The 16894-nt window shown below is 40.7% G+C and overlaps 1 protein-coding gene across 2 annotated transcripts in view; it reads left to right on the top strand.

Moving 5' to 3' along the window:
• The window catches only part of cnih3 (cornichon family AMPA receptor auxiliary protein 3), a 57193-nt gene extending 41073 nt beyond the window's left edge, over positions 1-16120 (top strand). For both annotated transcript variants that reach the window (XM_028397448.1, XM_028397447.1), the window contains 3 exons: positions 3180-3292; positions 8404-8547; positions 16093-16120. In XM_028397448.1, coding sequence (XP_028253249.1) covers positions 3180-3292; positions 8404-8547; positions 16093-16120 — 285 coding nt within the window. The remainder of the gene's footprint in view (positions 1-3179; positions 3293-8403; positions 8548-16092) is intronic.
• Positions 16121-16894: the final 774 nt, after the last annotated feature.

The raw sequence follows: 16894 nt of genomic DNA, 5'->3' as shown, positions 1-16894 counted from the left end.
CTTCAAAACGGCTCTTCGGAAACAAACGGGTCGACGTCACGGAAGCTCTGTCCATATTTTTTACTGTCATGGTTCAGATAATGGATGGGATGGATGGTATTTGGTATCATTTGTGGCTTGTTTTGGTTATTTCCTGTTTTATTTTGAAAGGCCCTGTTTCCTTGTGTGTCTGTGTGTTTTAGTTCCTCCTGTGTTTCCTGCCCTAATGTGTTTCACATGTGTCTCATTGTCCTCCCAGCTCTTGTGTATTTAAGCTGTTTGGGTTCCCTTATTCCTTGTCAGATATTTTAGTGCCCCTTGAGTGTTTGGCTTTTTTTTTTTTTTTTTTTTTTTTTGGAACTCTTTTTTTTTGCATCTTTAAAGCTCACCTTTCTGTTGAACTTAGTTCCCTGAGTTTGTCTGCGTTTGGGTCCAACTTTAACTGAACTATTCCTGACACCATCCGTGAAATATATGTATGTATTCATAGAGCAGTAGGTCCACTGCTGCACGAATGAGAGTGCAGGATTGTGTACGTGCCAGGTGATTTTGCAAAGGACATAGTGTCACAGTCACCCCCCAACTCGGAGGAAATACAGCCTCTGATCGTTAGCTGGGTGTCAGGCCTTTAGAGTGATGACTGAGATGTCATATGTGTGTGCAGGCAAAGCATCAATCTTTTTATGGCATCTCATTTTGGCTTCTAGCTGCCAACTTGTGGCTCAAAGTTGGTTTACACTGCGCTTCAAACCCTAACCCAGATGACTGTAAGACAATTAAACATGAGTCTTTCTCCACACTGCGGACGTAGTATTGAAGTTTGCAAACTGCAATATCAATTGCCCTGACAATACAGAAGAAGGAAGAACAAGGCAGAAAAGGGGTGCTGGATTTGGAAATTATGACATTTTTTTCAGTATTCTCAGTGTGTCCTAATCACTGGCTTCCCACCAACGTTTTTTTTTTTTTGGCCAATAAAAATATTTTCGTTTTGTTTATTTCCTACAATATTTTTCTAAATCTCTAAAGAACTATAGATTGTAACAAGAGGTCAAGTCATAAGCTCAGTGATTGAATCAGGGAGGTGTGTGTGTGTTTGTGTGTGTGTGTGTATGTGTGTGTGTGTATTCCTGTACACAACATGCGTGCAGCAGTGTTGCGTGTAATGTGTGCGGAGCTTCCCCGCTGCATGTGTGAAAGCAAATGGATATATTTAGGTTTTGTCTTAGCAGCAGTTTTGTGGTCTCCTGCTGTTGAAGAGCTATTCAGTGAAAATGTGTTTTTGTGTTATTAAGAGGCATGTAGCCATCTGAATAATGCATCCAGAACACTGCCTCTTTTTGGCAGCGCATACAGTAATGTTCAAGGCCAGGCGGTCCAGAATGGCACCATAATGCGCCGCCCTGTACAATGTTAAATATACATGAGTAGTGAAGTGGCTTTCTTTGTGAATTACATTAAGCACAGCGGTGAAAAGCTGCTGAAGATTAAGCGGACTAAGACATCTGGGTTATTCAGGTGTTCACAAGGATTTGCAAGAGAGGCAGTTGCAGAAGCACCTATGTGGGGTGGTGGGGCAATCCAGGCTTTACTGCTTGAATGACATCTCCCACATGTTAGAAAAAGTGTGTTGTGTAATCTAAATGTGATGCATGGTTAATACATCAGGAGGCAAAGATGCACAAATTACTTACGATTTATTGCTCGCCAAGTTCTCACCAAGTTCACAATTTTGGGCGAATAAGTGTAACTTTCATTGACATCAATAGACTTAACATAATGGATACATCATGAGTTGTCATTAAAGAGAAAGACTTTACAGTTTTAAGTCACACATTTATTTTTAAAGAGAAAAAAATCCAGACAATTTTAGGTTTTTTTTCAAGTCCAGTGTTTACCCCTCAACTCTAGTACCGTATTTTTCGGACTATAAGTCGAACCTTTTTTCATCCTTTGGCTGGGCATGCGACTTATACTCAGGTGCGACTTATATATGTAAATATATAATTTCACATGTTTGTTGTTTTCACACTGACAGCTGCTAGAGGGCACTCTAGGTTTGTCTACCTTCGTAGTTGGCAGAGTTGTTCAGAACGACGCAGAGAAAGAAGAATTCAATGGATTTACTGATTTGGAGTGAGATGGAGAGTTTAATAAACTTGTTTTGTTCCTTATGCTATAGTTATCCGACAACTATTGAGTTCATTTTAGGATTCATGTAGCTGAATAGCCATCAATGTGTTACGTTAACATAATGCTAATGCCTAACGTACGGTATGCTATTAGCATACCACACACCCTATGCGCGGCTTATACTCCTATAGTCAGAAAAATACGGTGGTTACTCACTGACAAGCTGTTTACTGTTGTGATGGCTGTTAATGTTCAGGAAGCTGCAAATGGACGTGTGTACAAGCATGAGATGAACAAATGCAAACATGATGCCCAGTTGATGTGATAAACTCATGTTAGGAACCTTTTTTTTTTTTAAATGTGTTTGTGTACAACAGAGCACTGGCCTAAACACTGGTCTCTGTAGACACTCCACATAAAGCCGTTCTCCCTTTAACATTTGTATTTTATTTGTTTTAGGTCGAGCATTAGGCTGCATGTAAAAGTTTCAACAAACTCTCTTATTCAGTATGTTACTGTAACTTTTGTAAAAGTGAAAAAAAAAATATTCATAAAACTGTATAAGCTACTTTTAGCTTCCCCCTATTGTATTTTTATTTTGGAGAACAAAAGTGAGGTTTGTCTCTTAGGTAGGTGTGTGGAGTGCTGGTGGTGAGAACTCATATTCTCACCCCTACTGTTCACCGGGACGTTGTGATGCTTCCTGCATTCGGAGGGCCGAGCCCTTCAGTTATTATGTTAACGATGGAGGCCTGCCATCAGTGTGTGCTGCCCATTGTGAAGCTAAGCTCTTCATAATCTGAAAAGGGGCATTTAGCCATTTGGAATGCATGCAGATAGACAGATTTTCTGTTGGTAAATATAGGCTAGGCTACGGATTTGAATGCTAATGATGATGCTTGAGGTGTTTTACTACACCAGTGGGCATTAAAATGATAATGAGACATGTGCTAACCAACTGCCCTTTAGTTTTCGTTATATATAGTTCTGGGTCATGCAGTGAGGAGGAACTGGAAGGAGAAAGAGTTCTTTTTCATAACACTGTGCTTCCTCTCTGTGTTCTGTAGCTGGTGCTGCCAGAGTACTCCATCCATGGGCTGTTCTGCATCATGTTCCTGTGTGCACAGGAGTGGCTGACTGTGGGCCTCAACATTCCTCTGCTCTTCTACAACACATGGAGGTAACTATCCTGACCATCATATTATATATATATATATATATGTATATATATATATATATGTATATATATATATATATATATATGTAGGAGTATATAGAATGGTAATAACAGTCACCATCTGGTATGTGTGAACGGCCGTCTGGAGTTATTGGTGACAAATCACCCTGACTTGCCTTTCTTTCTTTTATTGCTCATCATGCAAAACCGGTATGGTCTTATCTAAATCTGTTGAATCAGCGCTGTTTATACACCTATATAAATGGAGAGGCTCTTGCGCTTCTCCACTTTCATCACGCCCACAATAAATTCCGACCAATCACAGCATGGTTGCCGCACAGCCTTGAAAGACAAAGTTCGGCCCGGACCCTGTGCACAGGAGTGCGGATCAGCGGGCGGTCAGAGACAAAAAATGACGTCATTTTGTGGGCGTAACGTCTGCAGGGGGGAAAAATGTCTTTGTCTCGCGGAGTATGGATCCAGCTTTTGTGTTCCCTTTCTTGAACAAATAAAGATATGGCAGCCACTTTCATCATGGTGTGCTGTGCTATAATTACACACATACATATTTACTGACTGAAAGTATCATTAAATGAATGAAGGATGCAGAATAAAGCACACTAATTTTTTTTGTATGATCATTCAAAGCAAAATTGTGAACCACCATCAGTGGAGTAACTAGAAACTAGCTCCAAGTTGATGAAAACACACCAGCCACCACTGTGAGCATTTCTGTTGGTCTGTAAGCTAACGGTGCCACCAGAGCTCAGTGCACCAACACGGGGTTAATATCAGATGTGTGCCCTGATATTGACTCAATAGATGAGTTCACACTGGTGAAATCTTTGATTCTATGATTTCAACACATGCAGCATCAAGTAGCGAGGCCAAGAGTCAGCTTCATTGAAGCTCATATTTTACAGAAGTGCTGTCTGGCTTTTTGTGTGTGTCTTTTGACACCAGGCCTGTTCTAAGGCATCCACCTGCAACTTCTGAAATCAGACTACATGTAGGAATCAAACCCTGGTACCTACCCAGCAGATCAGCATACAAGCTGGTTGGTGGATGATTTCTATACTAGACATGAACACTAGCAGATCCTACTACTACGCTTTTCTCTCTTGTTGCACTGAGGGCAGAGTATGTTGACTCACTTGTCCCATCTGGTGGTTAAAAGTAGTATCACGCAAAGGGCTAGCTAGTCCATGGCTAGCAGGTTAGCATGCTGAATTCAATAGTTTGTAGTTGTTGTTTCTTCACATTGTGTTGATGACCACGCCCTACTTAAATACTGGGAACACCTTATAGCAAACCAACCCACTCTCTTTTCAGCTATGGATTAATACACATTCTGTGCACCAATTGCAGCAGGATAATTAAATTAAATTTAAATTTGAAATTTGAAACCTTTATTAGTCCCACAATGGGGAAATTGCTTAAGGCAGCCCAGCAAAGAGCGCCATACACCAGTGAGTACACTGGAGACTATGCAGGTAAAGTGTCTTGCCCAAGGACACACAACAGTGACTAGGGAGGAGTTGGGATTGAACTACCAACCTTCCAGTTACTGGACAACCCTGCTATACCACTGACCCACTGCTGCCCACAATATAATGTTGTTTTATTGATTTTGAACAGCAGAGGTACAATATAATGGGTTTTGGAGACAACAATTAAAAAAAGAAAAAAGAAAGAATCCTTTTTTGTTGGGTTGTTTTTTTCATGGGATTTGTTTCTAACACAAAACATTTTTGGTAGTTTGATGTATGAACACATCTGATGCTCTGCAGAAAATGCACAGTTAAAGCAAGTATATATAACACTTATCTCTCCACAAGGAAGTGTCTGGAAAATGGGTCACAAGTCAGTGATCTTCAGATTTTCTTTGTTCCTCCTTCTTTGTCTGTTGCTGTCTTTGTTGCTGTTGGTCGCTGGGTTAGATTTGAACTGCTGGCAGCCTGATTAGTTTAAGCTCCTGTGCTCAGCTGGTTGAAGTTAGAGACGGAGAGAAAAACATCTTGCTGTCTCATTAAATGGAGACCGTGCCAGATGCCCACCGGCTACAGATGCTGCAGCTGAGAGATGAGAGGACAGAAGGAAAAGGAAGAGAGTGCAAGACAAGAGACAGAGGAGGATCAAGGAGGGAATAGCAGGAAGAGGAGTCAGGAGAGAGGAGAGGAAGCCAGTGAGTGATGGCTGAGAGATCTAATATTGACAAGGTGATTCAGAGGAGAGTGAGGGAGGTAGGGAAGCTGGCTGTGTCTGTGAAGGCATGCATGCTGTCCTGACGTCCATGTGATGCTCTGCAGAGTTTACAGATGTTGCTGGAAAGGCTTTTCAAGAGCCTAGACTGACAACAATGGTGGAAAAAATGCAATAATAATAATAATAGTCTAAATGTAAATACAAAAGAAGGACTGGTAGTGACCAGTCAGTGGTATGTAACTCCCATTGACAGTAAAAACTATGAACAAAGCTTCCTTGACGTAACCCGCTTGTTTCTGAAGAGCCGTTTTGAGGCTCGGTGGGAGGCTTGGTGGGAGGCTCCGGGGCGGTCCGACCGTCGCCATGTTGGCAGTGTCGCAGGCCGCTAAAACTCTAAATATGGACAAAGAGGAGGCGCACAAGCAGAGTTGAGGAGGTTGGGTGATTGCATTAGCAGGAAACCCGCGCTGTGATACATCAACCACCTGTCACTCAAAGCTGCAACGCCTATAATTATGTGTAATTTTAAGTCCGAATATCATTAAAACAAGTGAGTTATAAATAAATTCACCCCCCTTTACAGTTGACACTAGAAAAGAGCTTATCATCTGAGAGCAGAATGGTTTTTTGTACCAGGCTGTAAACATTTCTGCTGTGAAGTTGGACATTTTAACATGGGAGTCTATGGGAAATGACTCGCTTCTGGAGCCAGCCCCCAGCGGTTGCAGCGTGAACTATATGTTATGACACTTCGGCCGATCCCCGAAGGTTGCCGCTTGGTAACTCCAAAAATCCTGCAAGAACCAAACCAAGCATGAAGTCATTTCCATACAAAGATTGCACTATAATGCTGCTGAGAAGACCACCTGGGGTCTGGAGTCTGGGGTTTGCATCACCCTGACATGTTGCTATAAACGGCGCTAACCGCTTAGCTTTCACTCACTGTTAGGTTTTGTTTTTGCTTGTAGTTACGTTTAGTTAAATTTTCTTTTTTTGCTGTGTGTGTTTGTCCTCTTTGAGTGTCTCTGCAGTATGAATGTGTGTCAAATGGACTGTTATCTTTTGTCTTGTCTGCAACATTTGCTCAGGGGAATTGTGCAATGAATGTGTCAATGGATGTTGTTTTATTATTAATGCGTTTTTATGATGAAAATGTCAGCTACAATAACCCTGTTTTCCTCACCCTCAGCCATTTGTGCATGTATCTTGAATTGAAATACATGGGACTTACAATCAGTGACTCATTACAAAACCTTCGTGCGACATCGAGATGCATGCATGAGACGACATAGAGATGTAAACAGTGAATGTACATTGTAATTCATTTATGAAGAGTGATCCATTTCCCAGCTGTGAGCTATCAATGTACATATGTTAACATACAGTATGGGCATGCATAAGCCATCTGTTAGCCCGGGTTATGATCAGTCAGACCACATGCAGAAAGACAGCAGCTTCTTGGTTGGAGTCTGGTACTCACAAAACCATGCAACACACAATTAGAGACCTATAGAAGCCAGAAGCCGACGACTGTCTTTATGCAACTGGTCTATTACATTTATTTATGGTAATCCATGTTGGAGAGTCCTGTTCATTTGTATCAGTTCTGGAGTTCGTTACGGGGCATTCTCCAATGCAGTTAGTGTGTATCAGTACATAAACCGCTCTCTCTTAAAGCAACAGGCTGCAGCAATTCCCTCTTCATGTCTCATTTCCCATATGGCATATTTTCTATGTCATAATTCCAACAGCTCTGCTGAGTCTCCCTGGAATGTAAAAGCTCCAGGAAACATCCCACAAATCCCCAACCATGCTCCGCTGTTAATCTTTAGCAGTGTTTTTTTTTTTGGGAAACACTGCATATCTTTATTATATTATATCGCTTTAAGAGAGCTGTGTTCACAAATATTGATTATACTAAATGCATAGCAATACAGCGGAGTGGATTTTCTCCTTGGCTTGTGAATCTGACAGCGAGTGATAAATGGTTGTAATTTAAACCATATTGAAAATTCACTAAAAGCTTTTATTAAACGTTGCTATTATGTAGTGCAGTTTGATTTGTAATTCACATACTGAGCAGACCAGATCTGCAAACTCAGAACGAACTCCAGCCCTGATACATGTTAAAACTGCATAACTGACCTGGGTGAAAATATATTTGAAATATTTATTCAAATGTTAAAAATCTATCTTGTTTATCTTGGGAAGTTGAACATTGTGCAATAAAATGAATTATATAAATGTATAAATTGAAGATTAAGATTAAGATTAAGATTAAGATTTACTTTATTAATCCCTGTGGGGAAATTGAGTAATAAGTAAGAATATATATTTTTCACAAAGATTGCATGCTCAATCCCAGATGGGGATAACAAATGTAGCATTGTTCCAGGGTAGCTAATTAGCCACTGTAGTAGCATGTTGTTCTACTACTTGAATGCTAACTGTACTGAGGCATTCCTGGACAGGCAAAGTTTTGGTTTTTAAATCTAGGCTGTGGACATGCTTCTAGCATTGAACAGTATTTTAAGGTAACTGTTAGCATTCTGTAGACGTGCCAGTTCTGGACAGGTAGCCCCACACAATGACTTGGTTAGCTGATGATGTAAACATTAAAAAGCACCTTGCCTTAAACTGTTTCCAGATTTGAAGCTTAACAGGCCATTGATCACTGCTCTGGTCACATGGTCTGTTTCCACCAACGCATTCAAATACTATTTCACCCACGTCTCCTGCATGATGGTGTCACCATGAATTCATCGTGCCATCTTTTTCCATACTGTCTTCTTCCCCCCATTTCCTCCCTCCCATCGTTGTGGCCTCTCTCTCTCCTCCCCCCTACCCTACCTTCGGGGGGTCTGGAACGGGTCAACTACCCGTGGTGTGGTCTTTGCCCTCTGTGGCAGGTACTTCCATTCCCCAACGGACACTAAGGAGCTGCTCTACGACCCAGCATCCGTGATGAATGGCGACACGCTCAAGTTCTGCCTGAAGGAGGCCTGGTGCAAGCTGTCCTTCTTCGTCCTCTCCTTCTTCTACTATCTCTACTGGTGAGCACGGGGTGGGCATCATGGGGAGATAATTGGATTACATCTAAAGAGATTACATTAATCTGATTGAAACTGTTACAAAACTTTGAATGGAAGCTAAATAATTACTTAACCCACATGTTGATTGGTGGTATGATTAATTCATGGGTCATTTCATTGGGTTTGATTTCTCAGCTCTGGTGAAATAATGTGAGTGCAAATCACTGAATAAAGTAACCATTTCTCTGGCAATCACATGCATGTCCTTCCACATACTGCAGGTCTGTCAGGTTAATAATGCTTAGATGTAGGCCCACTTGCTGCTAATGCATGTGATGTTAAGAGAATTTGATTCTTTACTTCATTGACTAGCACCACTGCTAACGCTTTGGTGGACAGCAGAGGGATAAAACGGCTGCACGTTGGATATGTGTTCTATTTTTCTTATGCATACAAAGGTAGCTGCTATACTGATAATACTTGACATACATGTTCTGTCGATTGCTATGTGATGTGTCTGACATTCCCTGATCTTGCTGTTATATAATAATAATAATAATAATAATAATGCACAGATTTTTGCTGTTCGTTTCTAACTATGCTGTTATTAATCACTCCGGATTCTTGTTCCATGTGTCATGTGGGTGCTGCAGTGTGTGGAACCTGGATATATCCCTCTAATAGGTCTTATCAATGGAAACACTTAAAGGTACAATCCTTATATTTTTTTGACTTTCGTTTTTTGTGGTAGTACAGTCAGACCTTTTGAGAAGAAACCCTTGGTCATATGACCACCACAGTGTTTTGATCTGTCAGGTAAAAATATAAAAGCAATGGGCTGTGGTGGTTATATGGATTTTTAATTTTTTTTCTTTATCAGTAGCTCAGAAGAGGATTTTTTTTTTAAACCCAAAAAGGATTGCAACTTTAACATGGAGTTGTTCTTGTATGTGGGTGATAATGTTGTGATTGCTAAAAAGGTCCCATCTGTGTAGGGAGAATAATGTTTTTTTAAGCTCTAGGTGCTGTTGATGATCACAGCATTATCACACAGGTAGAAAAGCAACACCATGAGCAAGTGTTGGGCTGTTACACAACATTTTATAATTCGTGTTATTATTATAATCCTCTTGTCAGAAAGATGAGGTTCTTATCTTTACAACAAAGTGGATTTAAAGGTATTTTTGGTGAATGTGATGCTGATATCTTTATATGAAATCAACACATGCATTAACATACAGCGGAGGTTGATTGATCCCTGAGATATTGGTGACAGGAAAATTGTAAAATGCTCCCTCCTGGCATGGTAGGAATTTGAAGGGGAAAAAACAAAAACCCAGAAGCTTCTGTGTTACACTCATATGTATGCTCATCCATCTTCATATCAGTGCTTACAGTGTACATCTGTCAGCAGATGAGGGCGTCTTTTTGACAGGTTGAAGATATAAACAGATCACGTCTGTGTCTGTGGATGCCCTCATTCATCCAGCTCATAGTCATGTCCAAGAGTTTAAATCAAGGCAACTGGACTCAAGGATTGTTTTTTTTTTAAAGACATTTTGTGGCTTTTTCAGTTCTGCTGCTGTTCTGGTGGGGAATCTGTGGTTTTATGTGCTCAGGACGTTTTCGTGTGGATCTTTGAGGAACTCACATGACTAGGATCCCTCTTGTTGGTAGGTAACAGGTAACAACCTGAAACTGTGTCAGGGCCCTGTGCAGGACTAGTTAACGGGCCATTGCGAAGGTTTGAATAAGGTTGTGGATAAAACCTGCTAGGAAGGGATGAAAGGACAGAGTTGCCAAGGACAAAACTCCCAGGGACAGACAGAGCGATGTAGCCAATGCAGTTCAGTGCAGTGAGGAACGCTCTGAACTTTATATCGTAGAAACCAAACAACCACTACACAGAAGGATGTCACAGCACAGGAGAGCCAGTTCACCTACACCTTAAAGACAGCGGCCACTCCTTTGAGGACAAGAATGTCCACATTCTAGACAGAGAAGACAGATGGTTTGAAAGAGGAGTCAAAGAAGCCATCTATGTGAAACTGAAAAAAACCCTCTCTGAACAGAGGAGGAGGGCCGAGGCACCAGCTCTCACCTGTTTACAACTCTCAAACAACAGCAGCAGGACAGAAGAAGCCACTCCGGGGAAGTGGTGAAACATCTTCCAAAAACAATCCTTGAGTCCAGTTGTCTCGATTTAAACTCTTGGACATCATGTCTGTGATGACTGTAGGGGCTTTAACTAGTCTTTCTAGTACCAAAACATGAAATAACTGGTGTGACTTGACCTTCTGATCGTAAGGCGTTTCAACTTAATCTGGGTATAGTGTTTGTGTCATGAACACCTGCTTGCTATTAGCATTCATCTTGCCCTTTAATCATATTGCTTCTCCATCTCACTCCATCCCATCCTCCTCTAGAGACCACTGGCGGCGGCAGCAGCAGCAGCAGCAGTGAGGTATTCTACTGTACAAGGTGATGGTGCATTCACTTCCAGTTCCACCAAGTTCAAGATAATCGGTTCTTGCGGTTCCAAAGACATTTTAGACATGGTGTAATATATTTATTTATTTAATTATTTAGCTAGCTACTACTTATGATCATTTATTAGTAGTTAGTAATCTTTAAATCATGCATGACAGCTGGAAGTTGTCATAGATTGTGTATTTAGCCACCTGCCTACTTCAAACTACCTTAAATCTGTTAGACTGAGATCAGCTATACAAGTATCATTTAAATACCAGCCTAAGCCAAGAAGGGAATACATGTGATTTAATTTGAATTGAACCATTAATTGCAGATCCTGCTATTATTGTGCAGATTTTCAAATAACCAATTTAAAAAGTGAACTCTGACATACTACATACAACTACAGTGATGCTCATTATAACATGATGAATGTGGTTGAATTGGAAGTGAAGCAGCCTGAATCCTCCACTGTGGGGCCTGTGTCTGTTTTCTCGACCTTCGTTTATCCACCGCTCCCCCAAAAACCACTCGCCTGCATCCATGACCTAAAGATCCTTCACGATAAATCTTGCTGGCACACATCACATACACACACACACACCCACACACCCACTGTATGCACATAATGAGATTGTGCATGCCCTCACGGGCACAGATGAACACACAGCTCCACCGGAGCGTTCACCTCCTCACCCGGGTGGCGGGTGATTCAGAATCGTTTTTTTTTTGGTGGAGGTTATGTGGCGCCGATGATTCACTGCAATTACTCCTGATTTTGACTCCTGATCTGGGCACAGCTGGACAAGAGACGCACAGGCTCAAAGGTTGGTGGGGAGGTTTAGATGTTTTTGAAATGGCTTCATATAATTTACAATAGATAAAGAAAGAATAAGGAGCCAATGACCGAAGAATTACTTTTCAAATTAAGAGCCAATCCGCCTTCTATTTTTCCATTTTTCTCACACCCAGCATTCGCAGAGCTCTGTGTTGTCCCACCCTCCTCGGCTGTGCCTACTCCTAACACTGGATGATAATGACCCCCTGCCTGAGTAATGGAGTCTTCCCTTGGAGTGTGACCTTTGACCTCTCCCTTCCAATCTCTTACCGTCTTCCTTTCCTTTCACCTGTCGTTTCAGTCACAGGGATGCTGTGTGTGGAATGTGGTGCACTTCAGTAACAAATACCTTTTCTTCTTTCTTGCAAGACAATTTCAGGTTTTCTGTCCTTCCTCAGCTTGGGTTTTTTTAACACTGCTCCTTAGCATGTTGGTGGATGCTGCTACCTGTGTGCGGTACATGACTTAACCTTTGTGTTTTTATGATGTTTTTCAGTTTTTTTTTTTCCCAGAGCATGAACTCTTGGAATTCCCCCATTTGCTCTCTCTCTCTGTCTCTCTATCACACACACACACACAGTTAGCATTGGCTCATTAACCAGACAGATGTTAAAAGCTAATGGATCATGAAATAGGCGACATCTGTCACTAAAGGACGCTTGATGTAAAAAATTTTCTCAGAGAAATTATTACATGACTCATGTATTTAGCATATTTCTGTAATTTAAGTGCTGAACTCCATTTGTGTGCATTCTTTTAATGGTTTATCTACTGAACATATATCTGTACATATATCCACATTTTTCAATGAAGCAGCAGCATCCACTTTGTTCTCTAACATTACGATGTTCAGCGGAGTGCATGTTTCAGTCGACCCGAAGTGATTTGAAATATTTGCTGCTGTGATGCTTTGGTATTTGGTTGCAAACATACATTAGAATTGCTGACCTCCAGTTGCACCATGGAGCTGTTGTGATTGTATATCACGGTTTCAGCGTTTGTCGTGGGTCAACAAGTCCTCCCATCTAAATTGCAGGCCGTCAGAAGCAGATTATCCTCAGATTAAGTGTTAAAAAGGCACTTTAAAGATAAGGCAGTGCTGTGATATAGATGGTGATACAGACTATGCACTCTATAGCAAAAGTATGTGGACACCCAGCCATTGTATGTGTTGCTGGCCTCCATTTTGCCTCTGATGAGGGAATATGGTATTTTTATTTCTTTATTTTTGTGGTCGACAAACACACAAAGTTAATCTAAGGACACGCTATATGCTCTAATTTGCAACATTTAGTGAATAATTGGAACTGTGAGCCTTGAGACTTTTACATTTCCCACAGTTTTTTGCGTCACAATGTCAAAATACTTTTTTAAAGTTTTAATTATGCTCATCAGCTGCAAATCTAGTACAATTTCCCACAGGTTGATCATGTCACTTTATTGTGGTGTATAGTGGTCAATGCAGTATTTTGTAAACTTCTAAAAAATACAGGAAACAAAAAACTTAGAATCAAATTTTGCTTAAAAAAGGCTGACAGAAATGATAAGGTTCCACCTCATACATTACATGCACACCTGCACAGTCCTACAATTACAGTTACCGTAATTGGACGTTGCCTCATTAACACACATCGTTACTGAATAATAAGGTGTCGTATGAAGAACACATGTAGACCTTGCATTTGCTTTGCTGATCATGGCACTTTGGATGTTTCATGTGCTGACACATGACAAACCCAGCCTGACCTGTTGGATTTATCTTAACTCAGTTCTTCTGAAGCTTACGGAGCCCCTCTGATGATATGGTCAAAAAATAAATAAATTGTGGCCACAAATTAGTATTGTTATTGACGAGGCGCATGGGAGCGCCCTCCCCGGGCAGCAGGTACAATGAGTTATACATATTTTGTGACCATGATTTTTTTTTTTTTTTTTGACCATGTCATCAGAGGGGCTCTGTAGAAGCTCTTGTAGTCTGGGAGTATCCCTGTTTGCTGCAACATCTCATGTAACAACTCATATTTTAGCATACATTATGTTTAGTTAATGTCTAATTAGCCTGTGAAAGTGAAGAAGCTGTAATTTAAAGAGCTACAAGTCAATCTCCCAATTAATGAAGCCAGTCTCAGAGGCTTAAATGGGAGGATGCTGAGTTCCTTAGGAAAAACCAGGACATTCACTTTAGAGCTCTCTCTCTCTCTCTCTCTGTTGCTGCACCACCTTTTCGTCTCTCTTTCTGTCCATGGATATTCATTAGTCAACAGCGTGAACTTGCATCCTTCTCACCAGCAGAGATTAACAGGGGTGTCAGGAGCTGAAGGACGCCTCTGGGATGAACACAAACATTTGTTAGTTACTGTCAGCGAGGTGCTGATCTGTTCTTGTCAAGTCACAGTGAGCTCAGTGAGACAAGAAGTGTCGAATCCGCCAATCTGTGATTTGTGCTGCTGTTGTTGTTTCACGCAGTCCATCGTTATTCTCTGTATATTTTTTTTTTCCAGGTAAACATCACAGAGCAAATGACTCTATAGCACTGTATGTCCATCACACTGAAACACATCAGTGTCAGTGGTTGGAGAGAAAAAAAAACTCTGGTGGAAACACTTTGCTCCAAATGTGTGTTTGACAGCTTGTTTTGCACATAATCATTGCATTACATGATGCTCATCAGCTTTTCCTTTTTATTTTGCATTCAGTGGCAACTTTTGTGCAGCATAAAAAAAACAAAAAAAACAACACAAACATGCCAGGAAGGATTGTTGTTGTTTACATTTTTAGGTCATGGTAAAAACCTAAAAATGTAAAATGGTGATATTTAATTCAAGAAAATGTAACAAAGAGTGTTATTTACAAGTCTGCAGTGATATTTGCATGTGTCTATTTTTCTTTTTATAAAAATACTATTTCCTATACTTTACCAACATCATGCCTAAATAGGATCTACAGAAATAAATAAATAATAGAAGGAGGTGTTGTTAGACTTGCTGCTCCGTCAGTTTTACCAGCTTTGCACCTTTCTTTACCTGTCTTGCAGAGATTTGTGAGAGTCGCATAGAGCTCCCTGCAGCTTTAGGAAAAATACGACTTCTAAATTCAGGGTGATTTAACGTCTGACCGTTTTTCTAAACAGAGCAGTTTATTTGTGTGAGGCTGCCAGGCTCTGTGTCCTGTTATGTGTGTGTTTTAGTCATGGCCGTAGTCAGGGTTCTACAAAAGCAGATGTCAAAAAAGTGATAAAATATGAAATGTGCAAAAATGGCATTCCACTATACTAACTATATCTTGACCTATATTTTGTCAATTTGTATAGTCAATGCCACACGGAACAGTAAACTATTTAAAGTTTCATGTCACCTTTTAAAAGATGGTAATATAAAAGAGCCGGACTTCATACAAATAAAGGTTTTTCACGATTTCTCGAAGCTAATAAATAATTACTGAAGTCTGCTAACATGATCACCAATACCATAACACCTTGCAAAGATGTGCATCTAAAATCCTTGTGTCAGCTGGCTTGATTGAGCAGCATCCAAGTACTACATGGCTTTTCTTAAAGCCAACTTGGAAACAAATTCCAAGGTTTGGGCGTCGGTGGTAGCTACAGCCATTGGTTTAGGTGTGATGACAGCCCTACGATGTGGACAGTGAAAGGCACCTCTTCATCTTTCATATGCATGGTTCCTTGACATGCTGATGGGAGATCCTCAGTGGATTGTTGTGATTATTTTGTTAGTGAAACATTGATCTAATTGGTGGACGTTATCTCTACAGTAAATGAGAGTTATTTCATCCACTGTATGTGTTTCCAAAAACTGTAGAATATGGAATATAATTAAGTGTGTGACGGTAAAGTTGCCAACATTGGGACACACTTTCAGGAACCTAATTGTTCGATTCATCCATGGTTATATACAGTCTATAAGTTTATACTAACATGGTTGGACCCATAATAAAATATTTTTCTAGATAATATCAGGGTTTACAAAAAAAAAATCAGACTCAGTGAGGAAACGAGATTTGTGTAATAATGATGTTTTTTGAAAAGCTGCAGGGGGCTCATGGTAGTCTGAATAATTACCTTGTTACACAATGAGGACACACGGCTACGATGCTGACCAGATGACAATGACCAGACTCTGTTCCAATATCATTAAAAAAAACACGAATACCAACACATTCTGAGTATTATAATAACAATATATAGATTTGAATGTACTCACTGTCTGTGTTTCCTGTTTCTTCTTCTTGTGTTTCAGTATGATCTACTCCTTGGTTACCTCATAACAACTGATTAATCAGCAACTGAGGAGAAATAGAAACGACCTCTGGATATATTTGATACCACAGACTGCCGAAATAGCACTGAAAGACAAGAAATTTAAAAGAGAAAAAAAAAAATGTTTGTTTGTTTTGTGAAGCCAAACAGTGAACTGATGTGGGGTTCTTTTCTGCACCAACCCCCAAAGAAGAAAGGACATGTTTTATTGTTGCCTGTACATAAAAACTGAATCTACTGTTTACAGTTTGCTCACAGCGAGACCCGAGTTATCACTGCCTGGCCAACGTTTGTATCACACACACACACACACATCCACAGCCTCCTCTGAAGTGGCTACTGTACCTGCTGATAGGGTAGCAGTGGTGGTGGTAGCCCCAGAGGATGAAGAGCACAGTAGCGTTTGCACAGTTTGTCTCAGGCACAGCACGGTGAGGCACTGCTCACCGACCTCTCAGCCGCTCCTCCTCCTCCTCCACGCCTCACCTCACTGTAGCTTCGCCAGGTGAGTCCGGAGACAGAGGGACAGATGGACCAGCGGACGGACGGATCACACTGTACAGAAAGGAGAATCGAGTGTTCTCCACATTTTTCCCCCTGAAGAGAGAGAGAGACACACACACACAGCCCCTCGACCTGTGGGATTTTCTTTCTAACATAACGTGAATGGCTTTTGTGATGTGTGCATTTTGGTGTATTATTTAAGGCATTTCCAATTGATCTACAGCAAAAAGGTATTCTATACAGCAAATGCCTTCTTAGTGTTGTCCTTAGTGTCGTTC

Source organism: Parambassis ranga, chromosome 24 (assembly GCF_900634625.1).
Source record: "Parambassis ranga chromosome 24, fParRan2.1, whole genome shotgun sequence".
Taxonomy (NCBI): domain Eukaryota; kingdom Metazoa; phylum Chordata; class Actinopteri; family Ambassidae; genus Parambassis; species Parambassis ranga.
This window is presented reverse-complemented; position numbering and strand designations above follow the sequence as displayed.